Raw genomic sequence first — 27,626 nt, 5'->3', positions numbered from 1 at the left:
ACACAACAGCAAGGCCAAAATTTGGTGACTTTAAAGGCTTCGTTTGAACTAATTTTGCAGCTGGAAGACATTTACATGAAAATATGCATCATAACTGAAGGTGTAGTTACTTTAGAGTTTTTGTTAAGAGATAAGATCGACCTTCACATGCAGTTACAGATTCAACAAAGCAGACAGATGGTATTTATCAGGATATCGTCTATGTCTTTATTTATTTATGTGCAGCAGGTACATCATGATTGTTTGTGGTTTTTGAAATATTTTATTAATATTTTCAATAAAACGTACATGTATTGAAAACATTTAGAAGATATTGTTTCCTACTACTTTGTGATAAGAGGAAGAATAAAAAGTTGGGCTTATTTATCACCTTACATTTCTATTTTTCCACATTTTAGAAGTAAATATCCAGTGTGTTAATTCCACTGTTTTATTTTACAGATTTGGATAATCAATATATAATACTATCATCAAATTCACCTGACAACAGCAGCTAAAATTAGAATTAAGGAACCAATAATCACAATAACACACCACTCTGCAGGTTATTTATTTATTTATTGTCATTTTAATGCTACTTATGTTTAGGACGTCCTGGATGCTCCTCTGCTGTCCCTCTTCAGCAGGTATGTCTTTTAAAGCTTTATAACTTTTTTCATACTGCTGGCTAAAGAAAATAAATCCAAACAGTAAAACAAAATTGTCCTTTAGTTTGAATTTAAAGGGCAGGTTGCTGCATGTACTGTGCTGCATATAGTTGAAGTCTGTATTGATCTGCAGCAAAAAATAGTCCCCAACAAATACTTTATTTATGTTTCCTATAGTAAAGTCTGCAGAAAAGTGCTGTTGCAGGAAATTACTGAGCCCTTTTTTTTTTAGTATTTTTGAACTTGGGGCTTGCACACCGTGGTGCAGACTGCATAGAAAGTTCTGGAAATCCTGGAAATCCTTGTCTTTATACTATAATTAGCCCTTTGCCCTTGTAAGGGCATTCAGCAGCTTCTAATACCTGAAATAAAGTGATATGAAATTATGGGGCTGCAGGGTAACATACACCAGCAGCTCCAGCCTCCTCAGAGAGACGCACTGACTAACAGTCCTGCACACATGATGGAGTAGCTGTGCGTTTTACTCCTCCTGGAAACCAGGAAAGATGGGAAGAATAGAGTCTTTTTCTACCCCCACCATCCACTCCCTAAAACCCAGAAGCTGGGTCTAGACTGAGCCCCACACAGGGGATTTATAAACTGCAACAAATGAAGACAAAATGCTTCCAGCTGCCCTTAGTGGAGGGATTGGATCTGCTCTTGGGACTTTACAGAGGGACGTTTGACAGGGTCTCTGACTGGCCACACAGCTTTGTCCTTTCTGAACAGCAGAGCAGACGACATTATTTTTCTGCAGCGTAATTTATCAGGAGCGAAGAAATTTCTGCAAATTCTGCAGATATTAAAATGCAGTCTCACAGCAGCATGCATGTGACACAGCTGAAAGCTTTTCTAATCTATTTGTTCTTGTGTGTACTGATATGTGTTCATGCTCATAACATTTTGAAGGGTGACAAAATTCCACATTTGGATTGGTTGATGATGGCGTGAATCCATCACATCAAAGACTTCTGCACTTCAGTTGTAATTTTTTGATTACAGATTTTAAAAACTTTATTCCTTTCAGACAAACTACTCTGTTAGGTTTAAGAAAAACACTTGCCACTTTTTTTTAAAGATTACTTGGTTGCCACAGTAACGCCTCCCCGCAGGTTCTGGATAACATACATGCTGCAGGCATGAAATATACTTCCTACTGAAGTACAGCGAGCAGCTAGAATCCTCCATCAGACAAGGATGGGACGACCTTCCTCTCCCAAACGTCCAACAGCTGTTCTGCTCAGTTCCCAGATGTTTACAGGCTGTTGTTAAAAGCAGATGCTAGTGGTGGCAAACGTGGACCTGTACCAGCTTTTTTGACACATGACCTAGTATTTTTCTTAAAATGGAACATGTTTACAGATTGAACAGGATTGGAGTTAGGCCTTGGTGCATGGTCTGATGGTGTTTCCACGTCCAAATCATTGGCAACACAATAACCTGATTGGTCACCTGCAATGTTGAACCTGGTCCTACATTAGTTTTGATGATCCAGGAACAACACCAACATGGCGACATCACATCGTGCCACGAGTCTTCTTACACCTAGAGGAGTCGCCCCCTGCTGGCCATTAATAAAATGCAGGTTTAAGCACTTGTGCGTTTTCCGTTATGTCAGACCAGGAAGCTAGATTCATCTTTTATAGGATCTCCGTGCAGTACATAAAATGTATACACAGCCTACTGGACTGAGGCATTGTACTGTAAAGTGCAAGTTCTTACTCTATTGTAAAATTACATTTGTTTGTTTTTTTACTGTAAAAGTGAAATTAAGAAAATCAGAATTTAAAACAATCTGAAATCTGTTTCAATGATTAATGATTGCACCACACAAACGTTAAGTAATCGTTACGGATTAAGCTGTTGCTGTTACATCTCAGTGTTTTTAGCTTTTTTAAATCTTAGATCTGGGGGAATATTCATGGCTGGGCGGAAAGATGCACATCCAAACAAATCACCTCATCCTTTCATCTGCCTGAAATCGGGACCAAGGTGCATTCGCCTGCGTGTCTCCAGGTGCAGACCAACTTATCTGGAATCCTCTCACGTCCACACTCACCTTAGCTAAAACAGTGCAGCGCCAACTTTTCGTGCCAAGGGCAAAACTTGGCTGGAGCTGTGAATGGCACGCACAGATGCGTCAATGACACAGGTATCAGTGCGCTGTTGTGACCTTTCTCCGGCGGTTCCGTATCCTACAGGTCGATGTGCCAGTGATGCAGTGCCTCAACTTATGTGTGCACGCACACACACAGCAGGGCTGAGAGCTGCTCCGTATCCTGCACGAAGGTGAGACATAGCCGACAGGAAAGCGTCTACTCACCAGGAAACGTGCTCCGGAGCAGCTTCTTGTCTACCCGCTCCAGGAGATGATGAGACGCTGTTGCATCGCTGTCTGCGGCAGGCGGCACGCTGAGAGTGCCACTGCGGTCCACATTTATCCGCTCTGTGTGCGCGCGCTCGCGTGTGCGTGTGTGTGTCGCGTGAAGAGAAGAGAGGCTCGGTGTGTTTCACGTCAGGTGGAAACTGACGCGTTGCTGTGAAATGAGCATCTCCTCCTCGTCGGGATTTTTCTGTCAGACATCTCAACTCTTCCACTCTCTGCCTCTCTCTTCGTCTTTGCGAGGCAGCCTCCTCTCCTCTCCCTCCCCTTCAGGCTGGGCATGCCCAGTCTGTGCCTCTTCGTGAGCACCAACTTATGACTTGCAAGCTGTGGTGGAAGAAGAAGCACTTACATCCTAAAAGTGGCCAGTTCAAAAATAAATAACCCAGCGCAAATGCAGTTGTTTTTGTTTTTTTGTATTTGTAGAATACAAAATCTAAACTTTTTATGCAGCTTTAACAGTAGTACGGTGTGACTGGTAAAATTAAATTTTAAGTATATGAAATCATTAATGGGGGAGTTACGCACATTCTCCAGCTCCATATTTGTATTTTTGAGTTCTGCTATAGAAGCTTTGCATGATTCACAGTTCATGATAATCCTTGTTTATCAAATACTCAGTTTTGAAGCAGCTCCTCAATTCATCCTCCACCATTGAGACCACCTTGCCTTTAAGCCTGCTCTCTGATTGGTTGGTCCTTGAAAAAGGATTTCGTGGGTGGGACCTCTGAGATTACCATATTAGGGACATCCTCTCTTCATGACGTCACACAGAGCCAAAGACAGAAAAAACCCCTTTTGTGCACTTTTGGCTCACAGGCAATAGTTTTGCATACACTATTTTATAATTTTGCTAAGAGTCTTTAATAGTGCTTATTTTCTGTCATATCTGCACTGTTACAGACGTGGATTCTTATTAAATATGGTCAAAATTTCAAATAAAGAGGACAGAGTTTGTATCTCTGTGAACCAAAGGCCAAGGCTTCATACAGTTTTCCTCTTCTGCTGTTGGTTAATATGGTTTTAACAGTAATGATAATATACTTGGCTTCCCTAATATATTTCTCTGGCACACAGCTGTAAGCACAGACATTTCACCAACCTGTTGGTCAAACCTTTTGTTTTCTTTGAGATAACCACACATTAAAGGTTGGCTTAACTGCAGCTAAAATGTGTTTTTTTTTTATTCAGCCCATCAGATAAAAGCTGCAGTTCCCCTAATGACCACTTCAGGCTGGCTGGGAATCAGTAACCACAGATGCCTAAATTAAAATGTCCAACTTTGCAGAATTTAGGTTTCAACCCTGGTGCAAAGAGACAGATTTTGCATTTATGGATAGTTTTGTCCTTCATTGCAACTGTCCCGTTGTTGTTGTTGTTGTTGTTAATCGTTCACCTGTTGCTTGCTGACCAAACGTTTTCTTGTTCACTGATAATTTGCCACTCACCCATCTTGTCCAAAACAGTCACCTCATGTTCGAGGCTATATAAATAAAATTGATTTGAACTGAAAAAAGCGCAAAGTCTTCAACATATTGAATACAGAGGTCTGCAATAAAAGTAAAAAAGCAGGATTTTGTCTTATCCAGGTAACTTCAGGATTACCTGGATAAGATGCCACAGTAGCTTATGCTGCAAACCTAACCTGCTCTGGAACAGATTATGTTCAACATGTATAAAATCACCACCTACTGGCTGATCACTTATCTTGGAAAAAGCGCCACCATTCTGTGTGTAGATAGGAGGGTCTAAAGTTTTTCACTTATTTCTGCAAACAATTTTACTTTTCTACAAGTATTAATAAAGGATCCTAAAGAGGATTATGCAGACTAAATCAGAGTCTGAAGAGGATAAAAACTTTTAAGTCATGTCTATGTTTTATATACGGCTATAGTTTCAGACCAGGGGAGGCTGCTCCAAGGCAAAGTGTAATGTAGAATTATTTAGCAGTGAATCATCCAAAGCTATTCTAGCAGAGTCCAAGAATAAAGAGTGAGCAATAAGCATATCAGGGAGTCTTTGATTAAAAAACAAATGGCATTTATGTAAACACTCAAGCTGTCTGCATGCAAACACCACAGAGCGCTGCAGAAAGAGGTTAATACATCTTTAAGGGGCCAGCTATGCATTCATATTTAGCCTCAAGTTGATAGACAGTACAGTGAAATTCGCTGGCATGTACAACCATCGTCTTCTTCTTTCGGCTGCTCCCTTCAAGAGTCGCCACAGCAGATCATCTGCCTCCATCTCTCCCTATCGCTAACACACACCAACCCCCTGCACGTCCTCCTTAACCACATCCACGAATCTTCTCTGCGGGCTTCGTCTTTTCTTCCTGCCTGGCAGCTCTGTCTTCATCATCCTTCGTACGTGGCTTGTACAGCAAACACAGGCAAATCTGTTCTGGTGCCTCTCGACCAAAAATGACATCAAAAAGATTTCTAAAAATAAAGCAGCGCTTAGACACATTAGGACATCACGAGTATCATCACACTGTCCTCTTTGCTTTTGTTTGGCTGAACTAGAAATGCACTCATCTTCAGGTCACTGTGATCTGAATGCCGTTAAAGCCTGGGAGCACAGTGTACTCATATTTGTTCCCTCTGAAATTTGCTTCCTTTCAGACCACAGTGACGACTGAGACTGTAGGAGATGTTCATGCCTGTCTAAATAGTCAACATCATTTCCTGCCAGAGGCATTAATGCCAATTTACTGTACACTGATCTAAAAGGCATTTTGATTGCCTTAATTCCTGCGCTAATCCCTTTGGATCTTGTTGTGCCATAAAAGAAGTCTGAGCTGTGACAGAAAAATGAATTATTTAGAGATATCTACAGTGGGAGGCAGATCAGCTGCATTGTACCTGCTGACATCTTTGATCTAAGGCATTAGTGTGTCTGTCTTCACTGCAGGTCTCCATGTAATTCCTCCATTCTGAAAACCATCTCTATCACACAATGCAACACTGCTAGCTTGCTGGCATGTTATGCACAGTCTAGTTCTTTCTTAAAACTGGCTTATAGGTACTTCTACCACCAGAGGGCAGCATTGTACCCAATCCTCACATGGAACTGAAATAAGCTGTGTGTGTAACAGTGTCTATACTGTAGCCAATGCTGTCTATTTAGTCCATGAAGTCAGCTTCTGTGACAGTACCTGACTCCACAACACATTTCCCTAAGGGGACAACAAAGTATATCGTACTATATCGGCGCCTCTGTCAGTGCGCCCCAGGGCAGCTGTAGCTACAATGTAGCTTGCCATTGCCAGTGTGTGAATGTGTGTGTGAATGGGTGGATGACTGAATGTAGTGTAAAGCGCTTTGGGGTCCTTAGGGACTGAGTAAAGCGCTATACAAATGCAGGCCATTTACCATTTTATATTGTAAAACAGGACATGATACTGTGTGATAGTAGATGTCCCTCTCTGAAAATGGGTGTTATAAACCCCCCCAAAATACAATCTCTGCTCTTTGAAACATTAATTAATGATTAGTCATCCGTTCTTGTCATACGGACTGGTTACTAAACTGACTTGTAGATCAAAATTCAGTTTGGAAACTAAGGAAATTCTCAACCCAGACAGCAGAGTGTAAAGGTATAAAGTATGAACAGTATGTCGGGGTTAAACTTGTTGTCGAGCTGAGTTAAATTTTCAAGGCAGTCTGGTTATCATTTCACAACTAGTTCACCCTCATAGGATAGAACAGAATGACAGCTGGGAAAGACTCCAGTTCATCCAGAAAAGGAAAATGGATTAACAGGTTTTACCCGTGAGTGCAGGTGAGAGGTCACATTGAATTTGGTAGGTTCCTCATTCTCCAAATACCAATGAAAGGTGCTTCCTTTATTAGAATTCACTGGAGCAGCTTCTATGAGAGGGAAGGAAACGGTTCCATCCCAATAATTCATATAAAATGAATGCAGTAGTTTAATGGCTTCTTTGTAAAATATTTTAAGCAGCAGCATCAGAGGGCAGCGGGCAGGCTGAGAGCAGCAGCTGTGCACAGACGGCTTCTGGAAGCCTCTCTGTGTTTGTGCTGTTCGCTCTTTTCTGTGTCCTCTCCTGTCGCCACCAGCTGCTCTGACACTAAAATGCAATTAAACCTTCTCGTACAAACATCCATTGGAAACATAATGAGCTTACTCCTTTCAGAAATACTGTATAAAAGAAGAAATATTTACAGGCTGGTTCAAACTTCATGGTTTGTCCAGCATATGGCCTCCTGCACTCATCCTGTTCACACTTTGCTGAGTTGTATTCAGAGCCTGAATTTATTAATGTTTTAAGTTGTTTTCTTTGGTGATCTTACAGATATGATGCTAGGTTACTTAAAATATGAAAATTGACAGTTTGAACACGTGTTTCATTGATCTACTAAGTTGGGTACCACAGACTCAGCTGGAATAATTCATAGGTGGGTGTCCTTGGGCACCTTAACTCTTCTGTACCTTTATGAGCACCTTTATACTGCATTAGTATTTTTTAAACATTAAATAACACGGCATCACCGTCTTTAAGCATCACAGGGGGCAGGGATTGTAATGAGGGACAGAAGTAGTTACACTATGCAAAACCTTTTACTTATCCATTTAACACTGTGGATATTTTCTGAGTTGAAGTACATAAAGGTGTGCCAAAATGTTGGATTCTTGCAGTGTTTTTCACCCATTCTAACTTCATATGTGCGGGACATATCCACACGAGATCTTGAGGGCTGAAAAACACATTTAAATTCTGTTAAAAACTACGGCCAAAACAATTTCACACACACTCCCAAGCATCACAATCTAAAGCCAAAGTCTTTAAAGGTTTTGTGCGGCACAGTTTTTTTCTTGTGACCAAGTTTGAGTATCAGTATGATGGGATACATACCATAGTTTTGCACAGTTAGCCTTACAACAAGCAGAGCATGGGTGTGGGTCTTTTTATGTGCAGTTTTCATGTTCACCCTTGTCACTGAGGTTTCCTCTTACAGTCCAAAGACATGCTTGTGGTCAGGTTAAATGTCAGTTCTAAAGGTGTGGATGTAAATGGTTGTCTGTCTTTATGTGTTAGTCATGCAGCAGACTGGTGATTGGGTGTACCCTGTCTCTCTCCTTGACTGCTGGAATAGGCTTGAGCCCCTCCATAACTACTGAACTGCATGAGAGGATGGAAACCATAGTTTCAATAAACTGCATGATTCCTTCTTTCTATTTTTTCTAATATAGTCATATTTTAGCACTGCAGTGAAATAGAGAAACAACTTTGGTGTTCGTATGAGAAAACGGTTTGGGGAGTCACGCTGATCTAACAATCTAAGCCCTGAAGCAGTTTTTCAGAAACCCTTGAAGGGTCTGGACAGTGAGTACGAACACAGAGCGTCACAGCGACTGGATCTTTCCTAGTGAGTAACAGGATCACGCCATCTTAGGGCAAAAGAAAATTCCCTCAAGCTGAATGGGCGATGAAGCAAGAAAACGGTGACGAGGGTATCCGATGCAGTTTGCAGCTGTTCAAATGTGTTTTTCATCCCACAAAATCTCAAGTGGCTATCTCCTGTACTCATAAAGGCTTAAAATGCTGTGAAAAATAAGCTAAATGAAAAAGTGACAACATTTGGACCCAGCCCGCCTCACAGGCCTGTATGAAGGTAATATTTTGCATGCTTCTTTATACTAAAGTTATTCTGCAGTCAGTTGTTTTGCCTATGAAATGTGTTCAATGGTTGAAACAGTGCATAGAAAAAACACCTTTGTGCAGGAAGTGAAGCATCTGCTGCACAGAGTTTCCTGGTCTTTGTGCGTGTATTAATAGTACATATTAAAATAAGAGCTTATCACATCACCACATTATTGCTGAGACTCTCCCAGCTTCCTTTATCAGGTTTCATGTGCAGTGCTTCCGATGCTGACAGATGATGTCTTATGAAACTGTACACCAAGCTGTTCCAGATGTACTTCAAGGGACTCGTTGTGTCCTTTGTACAGGATCAAAGAGCAGATCAATGCAGAAAGTCAATTTTTGTGAGCTTATTACAGATAGGAGCATTGCAGACTGCCAGCAGAGAAAAGGATCCATTGAGCAGGCATGTGAAAGGGAAACTTAAATGCAAATAAAGGCTCGTTCCTCACTTTGTTTAATAATGTAATGCTTATTTTACAAAGCTTAAACTGCATATAGTTGTTATGAGTTATTCTGCAAGTCATTTTGTGATTGATAGAGATTAAGCCTTTGCACATATATTCACCATAAAAAGAAATGGAAGAAAGCAGTAAATTATAGCTGCATGTTAAACTAATTTTGTGCATTAAAACCATTAAATCATGTGAGTGCACACTGCTGCTGTGTAAGTGTAATAATGTATTTGAAAGGACCCAGTTAATCTAAATGATATTTTTCTCTTACATAATAAAGCAGCTGGTTTTGACTGACAGCATTAATCCAAGTATGGATATCTGGGGTCCTGGCCTTGCTGACAGGAGCAGACTGGTCCGACTGGTCCCAGTGCTTTTTATGGGGTCGATACTCGCAGCGCTCTCGCCTGATGACAAAACGTCACACCCAAGCCCCGCCTTTCTAAAAACAAAAAAAAAACAAAAACGTGTTCTTATTGAATCGCCCAATGACAGCGCAAGGAATACCGGAAATGCCAGCAAATACCTTCATAATAAAAGTTGAGACTACAACCGGTGGAAATTTTGATATTGAGCACTCGAACTGTTAACTCTAGTGTTGAATGAGATATCAAAACTATCTCTCCCCAAACAATCTAAAAGTAGATATCAAAATAAATATAAAATAAAGATATAAACATTGCTTATTCTCACAGTATAGCTAATGTAGTACTGTAGTGATTTCATTTTATGTCCTTGTTATGATTTTGCCCTTTTGTGTTTCGTTGCAGTTGGTTGCTCTTTGCTTACACTGGATTTGCATATATTTGCATGTGATTAGCATCTTTATACGTTTTGGGTGACACCCTTGGTGGGCCCTTAAACGTGAGCACAAGACAGAGCACAAGAGAGAGTGAAGGCGTTTAATGCCTTGCTGCTCAGCGGCACAGATTTCTGTTATTTTCTCTCCATGTTATGAAGAAAACAACACCACTCCAACAGACTCAGTTCTGGGCCGTTCTCTTCAGCTGGGTCCATGTCATTCTGTCGGCCTTCACTTCGCTCTCGACAGATCTTCTCCACGTCTGTTTGGGTCTCCCCACTTTCCCTTTTCCTTGTGGGTTCCAGTCCAGTGCTTGCCTTGAGACGTTGTCGAATGGTTTTCGAAGAGTGTGGCCTATCCAGCCCCATTTTCTCTTCTTGATGTCTTGACCGACCGGGTTCTGGCTGGTTCTCTTCCACAGGTCTGTGTTCGAGATCTTCTCAGGCCATCTGATGTTGAAGATGTGTCACAAGCACTTGTTGATGAAAATCTGTGTCTTACTGGTAATGGTGTTGGTCACCCGCCACGTCTCGGACCCATACAGGAGGACTGCTTTCACATTGGTGTTGAAGATGCGGATCTTGTTGCGCTGAGATAAGGCTTTGGAGTTCCAGATAGGGTCGCAGGGTGTTGAATGCAAGCCTTGCTTTGTTGATCAGGCTCCTAATGTCTTCATCTGCACCGCCATCTCTGTTGACTATGCTTCCTTGGTAGATGAAGCAGGCATAGAAATAAATTATTAAAATACCAATCAGTAAGACAATCTTCACTCCTGTTTATTGTATTTCCTGATTACTTCTGACTCAAAAGTACAGATAATATATATATTCCATTGTCTAGGTTAGAAAAGTTATTAGGACTTTTCAGTTAATAGTTTTTGGAAAATGCGTTTTATTTTGAAATCCTAAACCGGAATAGCGTCGTGTTCCTGCAGCTAGCTTTCTCGCGCTAAATAAAAATTGTCTTGACAGCCCGTCATCCTGCTGTCACCTCAGACGACCTAAAGCGGAGGATAACCGAGCAGCAGTTAAACTGTCGCCTCTCGTTTGCTTCTTCAGCCTTTTGTTGCATTTTTTTCCTTCCAAAACTAAACCAGAAACTTTTAAAAATGAACGAGAGTGAGCCGAGCAGCTACCCGTTGACAGTTTACGACTTCGAGCAACGTTTCGACGAGAGGAGAGCGATGGAATGGATGCAGGAAAACTGGTAAGAACGAGGAAGTTGGTGAAATATCAGTAAATAAGTCATTCACTGGACTGCAGCTCTGTCCATCGTTTGTTGTTGAAGCCGTTTGTAACATGTTCTGCATGTTCGGGCTAAAACCCATGAAATCTCTTTAGAACCTCAGGAACATCGTTTTTCCCTCGCTTTAGTTCAAATAAACTCGAGTTAAGGATGCACCTCAGGGAGAAGAGGCGAGCCCTGCACGGAGTCCTGATTATGTAATTAACAGCTATGAAAGTAAAGACTGCATGCTGGATCTGCGGCTGCCCGTCTTCACCTTCAGGCACAAATATTGAGTAACCGGTCAAAAATTATGCCTTCCTCACTTTTACGTTTTCACTTTTGGGCTAGTTTGTAAGACTCAAACAGTGACATCTGTACGTTACAAACACCAGCCTTGCTCAGATTGACAGACGTTACGTTGTATCAAGTTATTATTAAAATATGTAAGAGTTCCTGCGACGTTTCCTCTCCTATTTGAGTTAATTGAAGTGACTCAAGTTTATTTACTTGAACTATTTTGGGGTTTAAGTAAGCATGAGTTAAAGGTGAAGGTGTGTAATGCCTTGCTGGGCAGCGGCACAGATTTCTGTACTTTTTCCTGTTATTTTCTCTCCATGTTATGAAGAGAAGTCACTTAAAACATTAGGAAAAAATGGTAAAAAAAATAAATAAAATATATTTAATTATGGTTCTGGTGATTTTTCTTTTGTATTTGACAAAATTTGACGTGAGGTATCTAATTTTTTAGGCCATTACCCAGCTGCAGCTCTGCGTATCCAGCGTGTCAAAGTCAAAGGGGCTGTGTGGAGCACACCAAAGTGCAACACTCATTGCTTTAGATTGAAGACACCCCCCTGCAGGGGTGAGGAGGGAGATTTTATTTTTTTTAAGCTTCATTTGTTGAAGTAACTATTTCAGCTTGCCTGTATGTAATAATTAAGAGTAAGATAATTGCATCTTCTTACCAGACATCTATTTTGTGCTGCCTGTTTGCACAGTAGACGGGGAGATACCCAGACCTATCTCTCCCCGCCCACCTACTCCAGCTCTTTTGGTGGGACACTCAGGCATTCCCAAACTACCAAGCCAGCTGAGAGACATAATCTTGTGTGTCCTACGTCTACACTGATATCTCCTCACAGTCTGGCATGCCTGAAACACCAAGGAGGCATCTTAGTGAGCCACCTTAGCTGGCCCCTGCCAATGTTGAGGAGTAGCAGCTCTATTTCGTTTCAAAGAACTGATCTTCTTACTTTATCTCACTCTATCCGTCAAAGAGCCCAGCACAAAGCTTATTTCAGCTTTTGGTTTCTGTAGTCTCATTCTTTCAGCCACTGCTGAGATGCAGAGCTCTCTCTTTCCCACTACAGACCTGTTTAATCTCCTGTCGCACCCTACCTCACTTGTAAAAAGACCCTGGAATATCTAAACTTCCCAACCAGAAGTGGGCAGTCCACCCTTTTCCAGCTCAGAACTGTCCCCTTAGATTTGAAGGTTCTAATTCTCATCCCAGTTCCCTCCAGCTTGGCAGCAAACCTCCCTCAGAGCGCGCTGGAGGTTGTAACTCGATGAAACTAACAGAACCACAATGTCTGCAAAAAGCAGAGACGAGACTTCTGAACCTGAAGCCTGTGAGCTGTGTCTAGAAATGCTGTGCATAAAAAATTAGGAACACAGTCAGTGACAAAGTGCACATTTTCCTTGAACCATATGGTTGTCAGGCACAGACACAGATGCCTGCTAATTAATGCTAAAAGGAGTTTGCGTGTGCTGATAACTCAGTGTTGATACCATGTCTTCTTTTCAGTCACAAAGACGTTTAAATTAAAGTTGTAGCTCCTTATCTGGATGATCCGTAATCTGTGTATTGTTTTTTTATTACTTAACCTTGTAGCAGTAGCTGACTGTAAATCAGGCCACCTACGATTAGCTATCTATTAGGAGTGGACTTTGTATTAAAACAGATTCATACTAAAAAAAAACAGAGCAGGAAAAAGTTTCTCAGGTGTGCAAAATGTTCCACCCCCATGAGTCTGACAGCATTTGTATGTGCTCTGTCGAACTGTCAGAAAAGCACGTCAGTAACTGATAAAAAGAAATGATAAAGATAGAGGCATGTGACTCAGATCATTTAGACAATTCCTGAGGGACGCTTGCACAGAGACACAAATTATTAAAGGAGACCGGGAAGGAATGCTGCTGTGGTTAAGTTAAATGACGCTGAAAAAACCCACTAGCTTACTGACTCCTGGAGACAAAACACTTGGCCAGGTGATTGTGGCTCTGATAGCTCGCGTGTGTCTCACCCTGTGCAGGGAGATAAAACCTGGAGCGTTTATATGCACACTGGTGTGAGTTTGGCACAGCTCCCGAGTACGCAGCACTGAAGTATTGATAAAAGTTTGGATGAACGATTCTGATTCATTTTGTCATAGCTGACCTTTTCTAATTCCAATCAGACCCCAATAATGACGAGTCTGTTTCAACACCAGTTGCCTCAAGGTACTTTTTTATTGTCAGTTAAAGTCAGAGAAAACAGAGAAAACCCCCAACTGTCCTCCTTTGAGTAAACACTTGGTGACAGAGGGAAGGGAAAATCCCTTTTAACAGGAAGAAAACTGAAAAACAGCAAAACCAGGCTGTGGTGAGCCAGAGATTAATAATAACTAATGATTAAATGCAGAGAGGTTTATAAACACGTTTAAAAAAAGGGGAGATCCCCCTCAACCTGCAGCTTTTGAGGTCCTTAAAACCCCTTGAAGTAAAGCTCAAGGTTTACAATTTAGTCACATTTTGTTTAATTGATTGTGTTGGTGTCCAGAGGGACAGCTACATTAAAAGTGTGTCATTGTCCAAAAAGTTATAGACCTGAGATTATTACTGAGATTTGGATGTTTGAGTGAAATGTTTGTAGCTGAAGGACTCTGTGCTTTTAAAGCTGACTCAGGTAATCTCAGGATTAATGCCTCTGAAATCAAAATTATTGTAAGCTTACCACGTGCTCCTCGCTGGGTGCACAAGTCTCTCTGTAGGATAATACGCTTTCTTTCTGTTTTTAATCTGAGATTTCTTGGTTGTTTTAAGTTTGGACCACTGCGTCTGGAAGACAAATTGATTGATTAGATGATTATTCAGTTACTGAATTTCATCTCTGTATGCAGGGAACAAACAGATATGCATCTTGTCTAAGATTATGTGTTATTAGCTTGGTGAAGAACTCTTGGTATGCTCGGAGGTTCAGATCTGTGCAGCGGGAACAGCTTTAGCTTTTTGCTGGTTTTTCCTCTCCCACAGGGGCAAACTGGGACCAGCTATCAGAATCCACTATAACCACTAACTGGGTCAAGCAGCAGCAGTAGTATCTACTCATCCTGTGTATTATGTATGTTGCCAATCTGGATTAGTCATCTGCTTTATTCCCAAATACCCTCAGCCTCACGCATACCCTCCCTACTTAAATAAAAACAGCTTTTAATAACATATGAGAAGCAGGTTAACGTGAAATTAAAAATATACGGTGTCAGTGCACATGCAGTCTCTGTTTCCAGGGTTTAGTATTCTCCTCGGCTGTTTCTGCTCAGCCAAAAATCGACTTTTTCTTTCCTGCTGTGTGCTGTTGTTGAAACATCAGGGGCAGCGGTGCCCAGTGGAAACGGCCTTATTGCCCATAGCTGGCAGTCTGAGTGGTCTGTGTGTCAGGAGCTAATCTCTTAATCCTCTACTATGAGTATAATAATTGAGTTGGCTGGTGTCAGGAGGGCTGACATGTAGTAATTCATAGCCTGATGTTCCGACTTGTCACACGACTCTGGAGTGACCACAGAGTTGATATCAGCTCGTATTTGTCTTTAATTGCAGTTGTCTGGTTCAGTCACACTAATTGTGTAATGTCTTTATGTAAGAGCGCTGTGTCTGTGTAGTCGTCTCCTGTTTCAAAGTCTCAGGAGGTGATTTAGTGTTTAATAGAGCTGTTTGTCAGGGGAAGTGAGGTACTTCCTCTTTATTGTAAGCTGATAGAGGTCAAAGATCTGTGTGATGCTGGAGCTTTTAGGCCGGCGTTTTGTGTTAAGTAACATCAGTGTTTCCCACAGATTTGGGCTCAGGGACGTGAGGTTGTGGCTAAAGACAAGTACACCCTATTTTGAGAAGATTTTATGTATATTTTTGCTACAGGGATTAAGAGGGTAAGTGTAGTAGCAGCCAGGTGCTGTTATTTAAATGCACTGTGTTAATGCACGCAGAAGCAACTGTTGCTGCACGTCCGACTAGGAACGGTTGTAAAGCTGTTTCTCGAGTTAACATTCAGCAAATTCATCCCAAGGTCAGACCATGCAATGCTCAGAGAAACTGCAAAAAACCCAAGAGCTGTACATGCCTCAGCATGTTAATGTTAACGTCAATAATGACAGTACAATTAGAATAAGACTGAGCAAATCCTTGTTTGGAACAACCGTTCCAAACAAGCCAGGTGAAGATTTCTTGTCTCTAAAAAGAACGTGGCAGCACAGCTTAGGTTTGCAAAGCTGCATCTGGGAAAACCAAAAGACTTCTTTAAAAATCTCCTTTGGACAGATGAGACCGGAGTGGAGACGTCTGGCTGCGATGCACAAAACCAAACTTGGCACATCAGCGCAAACACCTCATACTTACTGTCAGTCACTGAGTCGACCGTGAACTCCTTCGTATACCAAAGTATTCTAGATTCAAATGTGAGGCCATCTGTTTGACAGCTAAAGATAAATCGGATCGCCTGACAGGACAATGATCCCAAGCACAGAAGCAAATCTGCAACTGAATGGCCGAAAAGAAGAGAAACAAGGTGCTGCAATGGTCCCGTCAAAGTCCAGACCTCCTCCTGACTGATGCAGAGCTGTGCATGGACGAATGCCTGCAGACCTGCGCTTGTATTTAATAATTATAGAACCTGCTGAGGACCAAAATGATTTTCCTATTATGCTCTGACTAGAATTACAAGACTACGTATTTTCTTTTTACAGTGACGACAGCCAAATTTTCATACATTCGTTTCCCTGAAATTAAGTATTAAATATTAATTGCAACAACTACATAATTTGATCCAGTAAATTCTCAATCTAGTGTTTTGTGTCTGAGGGGAGCTTTTTTTTTCCTGTTACTGTCTCTATGCTTTAATTAGTGCATGTAACAGTATTATCAGTATTAGTGTTACAGTGAGGATGAGTAATAATAAGCATCACTGTGTGTGTGCTTCTCTGCAGGACCAAGTCTTTTATATTCTCTGGCCTGTACGCTGCGATCGTATTTGGAGGGCAACACTTCATGAGGGAAAGGCAAAGACTGAACCTGCGTCGCCCGCTGGTGTTGTGGTCACTCAGCCTGGCCATTTTCAGGTGAGTGACTCTCAAGGTCGATGCAGCTGAGACGGCTGACGTGACCTTAACGCTCAGTCAACCAAACATTTAGAGTCGAGTGTTTCAGTGAAAAGTTGTTTGGTATTTTTTCTCTGAAGGTCCTTTTCCTTTCTGGGTAAACAGGAACGTGAACTGAAAGAGGGATAGTCAAAGAAGGAACGTGTTCTGAGTGTTTGTTTGAGAAGCCACAACCAGTCTGATAACAGCTGTCACCTCAAGGTTCAACGCAAGATTTAAAGCAGTACTTCAAGAACATTATAGACATCTCACTCACTAAGAGTCCTGATGTCCATCTGCACATGGTATCTGGGGGGTGGAATCTAAAACCTCTGGGGGCTGACCTATTAAACTGGTTTACATTTTTGCCAATCTCCTGTTTGAGATCATCTTCTCGGAGATTTCCAGGCAGATTCCAGAGCAGCTGCATTTTCAAAATAGGACATTCCACTCGAGTTGCAGTTTCACCACAAACCTCAAATCTGAGCAGAGAGCAACCTCAGCTTCTCATTCAAAATGACCTGAATTTCATGCAAAGGATCCTTGCTGTTGATAAGAGCCAGATTTTTGGCATTTTTCACCTATAGGTAGTGGGAGTTTATGTCCCTGCTGCTTTATCTTCTTGAATCAAGTTGAAAGATCTCCGTTTTGACACGCTGAAGGAGATCGGGGCTTCTACAAAGCAATCTTTAAAAAAAGCATCTAGAGTAGAATACCTGAGAAGATTATCTAGAGCAGGACATCAGCCAAACTCCAAACAGGTTTCTGTTTATCTACTCCTTCAGTTACCAACTATCAATCTAATTTACTGATTTGTTTATGAAGATCTAGACTGTGGTATTCCCCCAGAGAAGCGTGCTGTTTTTATAAAAACTAAAATCCAGCTGCTGTCACTTAAAGGCCTTAAGCTGAGTTTGTCAAACCCACCAGAGCCTGCAAGGATCCACGTGGCAGGTGTGCAGGACTTTAATCTTAATCCCAGTGCTGTGGGTATATTCCTGCTCCTTTCAGCCTTAGCTGTCCGCACACAGGACGCGACGGTGTTAGTGTAGGTGGTTTTTGCTTTTTACTACATCCACCCTGTTAACTCTGTTGTCCTTTAAAGGATACGTTTGTTTTTTATTACTGGTATATTTTTTTTTTAGCCTCGGAGACGTGTGCCAGAATGATGACACAACATCGTGCACGCTTTGTTGCTTTGCTGTCATTTGGGCTTACTGTGACTGTCTCGTGTTAAAGTAAACAACCTGACAGAAATGGACATGATGAGATGGTTTACTGGTTAAGAGAGGGAGTGACTGCTTTAACCTCATGTAATTAGGGGTGGGGTAGCTTTGAGTGGCGGGTGGGTGCTGACGCAGACAGGTAGCAGCTAAGTGAGAGTCATAAAGCTGGACCTCATGCCTGTGTTAAGGCCTCTTGTAGCATTTTTAACCCAAATATGTGACAAATATACATTTATGCTTTAGTTTTGATTAATTAAATTCTAGTGTTTTATTAGTCTTGGTGCTAATTAACAGATATCAGTGCAATCCACATGTAAACCCCCAGCTTTAGCTGACAGTTTAGCACTAAACTATCGCTAATGAGCTATGAGGCTACTATAGCTGGGCTGCCAGCAGAAGCACAAGAGCTTAAAACTTAGACCTTAACCCTTATTTTCTGACTAATTTAACTACTGATGAAATATTTCCGATGCAATTAGGTGGAGGTAAAGCTGTTTATGGAGACTTAACCTCAACAAGCCAGTTGCCAAGCGCTCAAAATATATTCATGATGGAACAAAAAAAGAAAGTACTTCCTCTTAGGCTAATGTGCAGTGGGCCGCACAAGGTTTTCAGATTTAGAATCAGGTTTTTTTTCACTGCTATTTATTCATTCATCATATAGTTACTATTACAGTTGCATGGAAACAGGGCAGTTCATTTACTAATGTGAAGGCTTCTCCAACTGATATATTGCAAAGTCTTTGGGCAAAAAGAGTTTAAAAGTGCTTTTTGAATGAGCGACTGTGGCTTAGTTTAAAAGGACTGTAAGAGTAGCAGAGTGCTATAGTTATAAACAGGCATCCATACGCTACATACACCATCGTTTTATGTCTGATACTCTGAAAAGGATTGAGCATAATCCCCGTCAAACTCACAGTTTGGTCCTGTTTGACCTGCATTTGATTTGTGTCAGATCGAAGGCCGATACGACGATCAGTCATCAGAGAAAATGACACAGGCTTGGCTCCCTGTTGACTGCGATCCAGTTTGCAATTGTTGGAACATCAGATAAAAGCACAGGGAGTCTCTGAGGTGTGTTTAAGATGGTCTGACTGAGATTACCTATGAAATCTCCACATCAGTGTTGCACCATTGTGCAAGTTGCTCTTTGCCATCAGTGTAATGTCAATAAACCTTTTGACATCAAGCCTTTATGGCTGCACTGTAGCAGTGATCTCTGCAGCTCAGTTATGGTTTCTTTTTTTTTCTTTTTTTTTATTATTATTTTATGACAAACAGTAAGATGGGTTGTAAAAATGCTGCTTTCAATGCTTCATTTTCTCCACAGGAGGCATGGCAGAATGATTACACTTTAACACATCAGGGCTGCCAGTTGAGACCATCCCTGTTTTTACTATAAGGATAAGAAAACAGACTCTGTTCTAGGGAAGTGGTGACAAATATGAAACCAGTAGAGCAACATAATTTACTAAAAGAAGTGGCTGAGCCTCTCTGATCCTAGCTGTTGGCTAATATGTCCTTGTTGTGTTTCCTCTGCAGCATCGTAGGAGCGGTCAGGACCGGAGCTTACATGCTGCACGTCCTCACAAACAACGGCTTCAAACAGTCGGTGTGTGACAACAGCTTCTACAGCTCTCCCCTCACCAAGTTCTGGGCCTACGCCTTTGCCCTCAGCAAGGCCCCCGAGCTGGGTGAGACTTCATCTGATCTCATAAATGTCAGAATGTTACTCACATGAATGAAGCACATACTGAAATCTAACCTATTCAAAGACCACCAGCTGTAGATTCCTTATTTCTTTGTTATTGGATTAAGGTGAAGCAGGACCTGTTTACGCTATAGGAGCTCCACGCAACTCAGAAAAAACTGTTAGCATTAGCTAAAACCATGATGAGGCATAAAGTGCTGTGCAAAAGTCTTGATCCACCCCTCATCTCTTTGTATTTTGCTTCTAAGGAGCCAGACTTTCTTGTAATGTTTTTTTAAAAAAAGGTCTTAATCAGTACTTTCTGAAGGTCTCTCAAAGCTTTTCTTTGGTTCTGTCCTTAACACTGACCTATGAATCATTCAAACATAAATGCATATAACTCAAGGGATGAACCTTATTTTGTTTCTTGACACGTTGTTACTACTAACCGTGCAAAACCACGTAGTTTGTTCCCATTTAATTAGGTGAATCTGTGCAAAATGCAAAGGTAACAGTTTATTTGCAACAACAATGTGATTCCCAAAGAGCTGTTAGCTGAAAACTTGGCAATTTTTTCAGCATGATGTGCAGTAAAAAAGATCAGTGAGAACAGGTCTGATGGAGCGATGACATGAGTGTCTACAGCCATCTGTAAAGCACGGTGGAGGCTCTGTCATGGTTTAGAGCTGCATTTCAGTGAGTGGTGTGGATTTCTTTTCAAAATTAATGTAACTGTGAACACAAGAATATTAAGTCAGAGCTTCACCCACCATGCAGTACTGCCTGGAACACATCTGATCTGCAGCAGCTGCTTCTTTCAATAAAAGATGATCCCAAACACGCTGCCACTAAAGTAAAAGTTTACCTGAATTTAAAACAACAACAACAACGCACACACAGTGACAGTCATCAGTCATGGATCGTACCAGATAAGTTATTGTTATAGTTGTGCAAACCTTTCTATTTCCATGTATGTTTGCACGTTTCACCTGCCTTCCTCGCAGAATGTTAAGAAATGAGGGTTGGTGCAAGACTTGTACGCACTGAAAACGTGTAAAAGTGTAAATGTGTTGGATGTTTTTCAGTCTTTGTTCCAAAAGGATCTAAATTCAAACTGGATGTTTTTTCTTGCTCAGCTACTTTAAGAATGGAATGATTTGCTCAGTGTAGATTAAAGTGTGCGCCACTGTGCAGTAAATCCATCAGGAGGTGATTCCCTTAAGAGCTGAAATGGAGGCAGATGCTGAGCTGGCAAGAAAAGTCCATTAGCGCACAGCTGATACTGTACAAGCAATGTTTCCTCCGCTGCAGACAGGAAGGATACGTCTGCTTCCTACTGCAGGATAAGGACTCTTTATAGAGACTCAAATGAGCTTTAAATTAGAAATACAGGTTGTTCTGTTTTATAACAACTTCATGGGATTCACCAGAATCTGTATTTGTACTTATCAAAGTAAGCTTTGTGAGGAGGTTTGTCTGTGTAAGCTAAACCCTTTTATTTGTTAAATCCACCTGAAAGATCAAACATAAACCCACAAATCTGTGATGGATGTTCACGAAGCTGTAAGCTAACTGCTTGTTGAAAGTCTCTGTGCTCCTCCCGTACCTGTAAGGCCATCATAAAATTTAGTACACCCCCCCTTCAAACACTGTAAGTGAAGTCAGGCTTTATTGGAGCTGCGTTAAACTTGATACACAGTCAGGTCCTGTCAGGTATTTCACTTTTTCTGTAGGTTTTTAAAAAATATTTTTCCTGCTCTCACACAGCAATTTTCCATCTTTTGTGATAACTAAAGTACATCTGGTGTTATTAATCATGACTCAGTTGCTGAGGGGTTGAGGTTTGGTGCTCGGGTGCGGTTTTATTTAAACGATTTCCTCTCTGCCGCCTCTCTCAGGAGACACCGTGTTCATCGTCCTGCGGAAACAGCGCCTCATCTTTCTGCACTGGTACCACCACATCACCGTGCTGCTTTACTCCTGGTACACCTACAAGGATCAGCTGGCGGGCGGCGGCTGGTTCATGACTATGAACTACATGGTTCACTCTGTCATGTACACGTACTACGCCGCCCGAGCGGCCGGCCTGCAGGTGCCGCGTCCCTTCGCCATGGTCATCACGGCCTTGCAGATCCTGCAGATGGTGATGGGCCTGGCCGTGCAGGGCCTCGTGTACCACTGGATGCACGAGTTGCGCTGTCCGTCCCACCAGGACAACATCGTTTGGGGCTCTCTCTTGTACCTCAGCTACTTGATCCTTTTTGCCTACTTCTTCTACAACACCTACCTCAAAGGCTCCCCCAGGGACAAAGGGTCCAAGAAAGAGTAGCGCGCCTCCCTGTGCTCGGGGTCGTATTAAAGGCTCTGAACATCCTCCTCTTCTGACTGCAGCTCAGAGAGGAGGATGATTTGGAGCATTTTAATGTGATCTCACGATGAAAGCGAGGAGATTGAGGGGCATTTCCGTAACTGTGTTTGACTAAAAATAGCGCTGTCATCATTTAAACGATTGCCTTGTTTACTTAAACTCCTTTATCTAAAAACAGCCATATGAGGGCCAAATACTGTCAGAGGCGACTGACACTTGTTCCTGTGTTTTTAAAGAAGTCATTGATTTATATGTAATTAATTTTACTTTAATTGAGTGAGGAAATGGTTTGTTTAGCTCTAGTTAGCTTAGCATAAAGGCTGGAAGCAGACTTTCCTTTCCCTGGAAAACTGACTTATTTAAACTCTGCATCTTTCTGTTTAACCTGCAAATGAACAAAAACATAAAAGCAACAGATTCTTGACTCCAGCTCTAACAAACATCTTTTACAGACGGGATCCTGTTAAAGCGTTTACACACCGCCTGCTCACTGCCTTTATGCTCGACTAGGATAAACAATCTGCACCAAATGTTGAACTAGCCCTTTAAAAGTGACACCGGGGGCAGGTACTAATCTGATGCCGTAAAAATGAGCATCACGTGGCGCCTGCAGGTGCAGAAACTGTAACACCTGTGTCCACCTGTGCAGGTTAGCAGGTAACAGGGAGTGAAGACTAATGCACTAAATGGCAGAGGAATGTTGTCATGCACGTAAACGTGCAGGAAGAAAAGCAATGCAAGTTTTGTTCAGTGTAATTTTTTTTTAAATGCTGTCACCTCTTTACCTTCATCTAAAAAGAAAGCCTTCTCTGTCTGCTCCTCTCAGTTTACCTCGCTGGCTTATACCTGCCTCAACTTGTTAGCTTAGGTTGTTTTTTTTCTGTTTGTTTTTTTAAGGTGTTGGTTTGAATCCAGGTGAAGTTTCTGAGTCTGAGAGCACAACAGTAAAGTGACCATATTCTTATAAAACGAACACAGAGGTTAAATTTAGTGTTGCTGCTAATGCCGTCCACAGCGCTGCGTTGCTTTGCTTCACCCTTTACTGCAGGTGATGCACTGACCACTAATAAGTACCTCATGCAACCCAGCTTTCCTCTAACATAGCCAATATTTATAGCCGCTTTCACCACGCGTACACTCTGTAAAACAAGGCCTGAGTGAGGATCGCGTTCCTCAGATGAAAGCCGTTCCAGCTCAAACAGCTGACAGGAAGTGCGTTAAACCAGACGTCCTCCTGTCCCTGTCGTTTGGGTTCTTTTCACATGTTTACGCACTGTACAGTATATGTTTTTTTTAACGTTTTATAAGAGATGACGGGAACGATTCACTGTTGGGACGCAGTTTCCCGAACCTTTTCTGTGCAGCTGTGCGATGGATTTAAAAAGGAGACGTGCAGATGTGATGGAGATGCAGACCTGTAGCTTTAACTCAGAGGTTTAACAAAAACATTCCACTTCTATGGTGAACATTTATTAAAAGCGATAAAAAGCATCTGAAAACTGTTTGAACTGATTCTCTGATTGAGCAGCAGGAGCTAAACCAGAGTGTCTCGTGTGAAGTGTTTAGCAGACAAACAAAAAGGATAAACTGAACATAATGTGACGTAACAGGAGAGGTTTTTGTATCTTGCAACTCCTACGAGGTCCGACCACTACGTTTGCCTTGTTGCCGACACTTGATTCCTGTTTAGTTAGAAGAAAAAGCTTTATTTTGATCCATCCTTTGTGACTTTGCCCTGTGCTCATGTTGGTTTTGGTTATTTTCCTTTTGTGCTTTAAATTATTTGAACAAACTGATACCAAACATACGGCAGATGACGAGGACCAAGTTTATGTGGCGATTGCTGCTGACTGTGGTGCTGCTGCTCTTTATGACCTGCTAAAGAGGAGGCCACAGGGCGCTGGTGTCTGTTTTTAGATGAGAGGGATGTGTTTTCTTTACGTTTCCCAGCAGGTGTGAGGTTTACTTGGAAGGTGTCACATTAGGAAGCAGGTTGAGTTCAGTTTGCTCCATCCACGCTCGCGCTTACACCGCTTCGGAGGGTGAACTGCGACGGTGTTCGTGTTTAAAGTTGTGCAGCACATTTTCAAACCACGTCCTGTTTAACGGGCCTGTGCTCGCCACAGAAGCTGCTCGCCCTGGTTGGAAACGTGTGTGCTGAGCGCTGTGGTTTAAAACCTGTGTGGAGACTTTTGACTTGGCGTGACGGAGCTGATTTCGTGTTTGTGTCTGTAGTTGAATTCCGATTGTTCAGGACTTTGCGGATTACAGTTTGTCACGCTGACGCACCTTCTGTGAGAAACGACGTAGTTCTGATAAAAGCACGTTTTCAGATGCACTTATTGTTTCAGCATCAACCAGTCGTAGTTGTTTTTATGTGATTTAATATAAAGAGCACTGAACACTGTTTGAAACTGCCTGCTTTTTAAAATCTGACACATTGTAACGCTGTTAAAACTTGAACTTGGTGTGCCAAACATGCTTCTGTTTGTTTTCTGTCGTGCTTTACTTTGTTTTGTTGTCTGTGCTTTATGTTTCCTACTGATTTTTACTCCCTGTGGTTTCTACTGGAAAAAAGGGCTTCGCGTCGAAACGTTATAATAAAAGTTTCTCTGTTTGTTGTTTCAGGGGTGAAATATTTTCACTGTGGAGAAGAATATCTGTGTTTAAATAGAAGACGGACAAACTCGCCACAAACATCAGCTGTTTGATTTAGTTTCCTTTATTAAGATTATCTTAAAAAAATATAAAGCACATATTCAAGCCTCTGACAGGCATGTGTGATAAAGCCAGGACTTCAGTCTGATTGTCTTTTATTTTCTTTTTATTGGCACATACATTATAAACATATTTAACTAAACAGCAGCTCTTGAAATTTAAAAGCAATCTTTTGCAAGATTGTTGAGTCTTAATCGTAGACGAGAGCCAAACTCAAGCATACACAGCTTAATGTAAAATGCATTTCTGAGATGGTGATGAGTTCTCAGTGACCTTGACCTCAGGGTGTGACAATTATGTGTGTGAAAGGTTGTAGCGTGAAGCCCTTTGAAGGTCACGGGTCTGAAAAAGTGCCGTATAGATGGCAGTCTCCCATTACTCTGTTATTCAGGCCTGAATGTGGCAACTCAGCGACCGTGAGAGAATTTTTAAAAAAGGTTTGTGTACATGCGACATAACGCCTCCCATCACTTTATTGGTCGCAAATAAAATCCCAGAAAGTGCCATAAACAGTTGAGGTGTCTGCAACAGCTGTGGGAAAACAACTAAACAAAGATTTAAAGAGATATATACAGAAGATGTGAAATAGAAAATATTTAAGGCTAAAACACACTTCTAGTTTTATCATATATAAGGTGAATTCCTTGACTGACGACGTTATTGGAAAACTTCTGAAACTGCTTTTCAATGAAACTTTTATGATGCTCACGCTGTTCCTGTGTATTCGTGTTGGTTTTATTGGCATTGCTAAGAAGGTGATACTTCAGTTTCATTTATTATTGCGGTCATAGTGCATGTTTAAGGGATGGGAAAAAATGTATAATAGGATTGTGTTAAATTGTAACCATGCATTACAGAGGAAAGGAAATGTTTAAAGAGAGAAAGATAATATATAACATGTCAAATCTAAATATTAGGTCTTAATAATCGATTTTTCAGTTCTAGTCATTAACGCGAGCTCTGTAAGAAAAATAAATATGATCCAAAATGTACAGAAGTATGTAAACAAGGCTCTCATTATACTCACATTGGACACAGATGTGTATTTTCTGTATAAACTTGTGTGAGTCTAAAGGATAAATTGACTGATGAGCACACAGTGGCTCTACAGTCTCTGATGATCAGAAGCTGTTAAATCCCCGTGAAGCTTTTAAACTAGAGGAATTTGTCTTGCTGACACAGTTAAACCACACCGGCCCCCTGCAGCTCTCCAGCTCGCAGCACACTGCCCTACAAACGTCCAAGCTGAGCCGAGCGCTCTCTGGGAGGTCGTGGGTTGATGGAAGACAAAGCTCTGCCTGCTCAGCACATTATAGTCTTGTAGCCGTGGGTGGTGACACCAGAGGACCGGGAGGAAAGACACGCAGTGGAGGAGCCGAGAGGGAAAAGCTCTAAACAAGCTCGTCACAGAGGGTTAGGGTCACGACAACAGTGAGATTTTTCTGCGTGAACACCACCAGCTCGTGTTCAGCTCGGCTCTGTGATGGAAAGCAAACTTTTTATGAAACTTACAGAAACGAGTCACATTGTTGGGAGCTGAATGTGTGCAGTACAAACACAAGCTGTTACAGCAGTTTGTGTTTGTGCAGGAGCTCATGAAACATGATGTAGTGTTTAAAGTCATTAAAGCTATCCTTCACATTAACACATCCAGCACATGTTACTGTAATTACACACGACGAACTAACTGTATAATTACATATGTTTTAATCATCGTGTTCATATTTATTAACAATTATAACCTGTAACATGAGATTAGACTGATAAAAATTACCCTGAATGGTTAAATGGGGCATACTTACATGTTTAACCCTTTTTTTAAGAACAATAAATAAACTCCTATTTGTAATCGAGTACTTCTGCATGTTAAATAATAAACTCTGTCTGTCTGTCCACGTTTATTTAAATTGCTGTAACAATATAAAACCATAATTTCTTTATTTTCGAGGACTTTCTTCATCCTGACGCTCTGTGGCTGTTATTGCAGTCTTTGGCGCCCTCGTGTGGCAGGAGGCTGTCATTACCGCTTTCTCCACATGTGCTCCAAACTATACGTCAGCGGTGCGTTTGTTTCTTACTACAACACACAATGTAACGAAGAACAGCTGCGCGAACCTCTGCACAGGCGGGCACGCGAAGAAGCACGTGAGGCAGCCTCCAGGTGCCGCCACAAACCTGGTTAATCTGAACTTCATGTGTTTCCTTGTGAGGGTTTGCAGCATTGGTTGCTTGTTTTGTTGGGAAAATGCAGGTATGTGGTTGAGTATTTTCAGTTTTCTTTATATGGGTACAGTATTAATTCAAAATAGGGTCACAGCTCTTTGTTCTTTGTTTCAGGAAGCCTGTGGCTGATTGTTTTTACCATGTAAAAGATGAAAATACTCATCTTCTCTGATCGGCCTTACTTTGCGGCCGATTATTTCACAATAAAGTTTCACCCCACGAGGCGCCTCTTTGACCCAGCCGTAGACTACAGATTTTTCTTGGAACAATCTGTGGAATAACCTTTCTGAGAAAACCCCAGAGCCCCTTCAATTTCATGGCTTTTTAGTAAAATGAAAAGCTTTTATTGAGAAGAGCTTCCCTTTTCACTATTGATTCATCTGCAGGGGGCCTGCAGGGTGTTTTTAAAAGGGACACACTGATAAACTGTGTTTTCCTACAGCAACCAGCTGCAGATGTTATTTTGTCTTTTTATTTACTTAGCCTCTGTTGGACGACAAGACAAGACAAGACAAGACAGGCTTGTATTTATCGAACTTTTCAGGCACAGAGGCTTCATTTACACTTTTGCCATCCTCTCTCCTTTCATTGTTTCTTTCTATTAAAGCTAACATTACTAATGAATTTCATTAAATCTGGACCACGACCCAACCAATCTGTTCTCCCCGACCCCCCACTGATGTTCCTAATCTGCTGTGAAAATCCGAAGCTGTTGGGTAACCGAGTAACAGGTGTAAAATTTCCCCTTTTAAGGTAAAAAAACAGCAGAAATAGGAAGTGTGCTTAACTGTATTTACTTAAATTATCCCTATAAATGAATTTCTAAACAAAGCAA

The 27,626-nt window shown here is 41.5% G+C and overlaps 2 protein-coding genes across 3 annotated transcripts in view; one reads left to right on the top strand and one right to left on the bottom strand.

Annotated features, from left to right (window-relative positions):
- Nucleotides 1–5,520, bottom strand: part of LOC120723035 (PH and SEC7 domain-containing protein 1-like) — a 94,984-nt gene extending 89,464 nt beyond the window's left edge. The window contains exon 1 of one of the 2 annotated variants that reach the window (XM_040014288.1): nt 2,707–5,520. The gene's annotated coding sequence lies outside the window, so the exon portion shown is untranslated. The remainder of the gene's footprint in view (nt 1–2,706) is intronic. The other variant, XM_040014287.1, reaches the window with a different exon arrangement.
- Nucleotides 5,521–10,876: 5,356 nt separating this feature from the next.
- Nucleotides 10,877–25,586, top strand: LOC120723015 (elongation of very long chain fatty acids protein 6-like). Its single transcript, XM_040014249.1, has 4 exons — nt 10,877–11,158; nt 16,417–16,548; nt 19,335–19,486; nt 21,381–25,586. The coding sequence occupies exons 1-4, from the start codon at nt 11,061–11,063 to the stop codon at nt 21,809–21,811; spliced, it is 813 nt and encodes a 270-aa protein (XP_039870183.1). The 5' UTR covers nt 10,877–11,060; the 3' UTR covers nt 21,812–25,586.
- Nucleotides 25,587–27,626: the final 2,040 nt, after the last annotated feature.

This window comes from Simochromis diagramma, unplaced genomic scaffold (assembly GCF_900408965.1).
Source record: "Simochromis diagramma unplaced genomic scaffold, fSimDia1.1 OVJJ01000669.1, whole genome shotgun sequence".
NCBI lineage: Eukaryota > Metazoa > Chordata > Actinopteri > Cichliformes > Cichlidae > Simochromis > Simochromis diagramma.
This window is presented reverse-complemented; position numbering and strand designations above follow the sequence as displayed.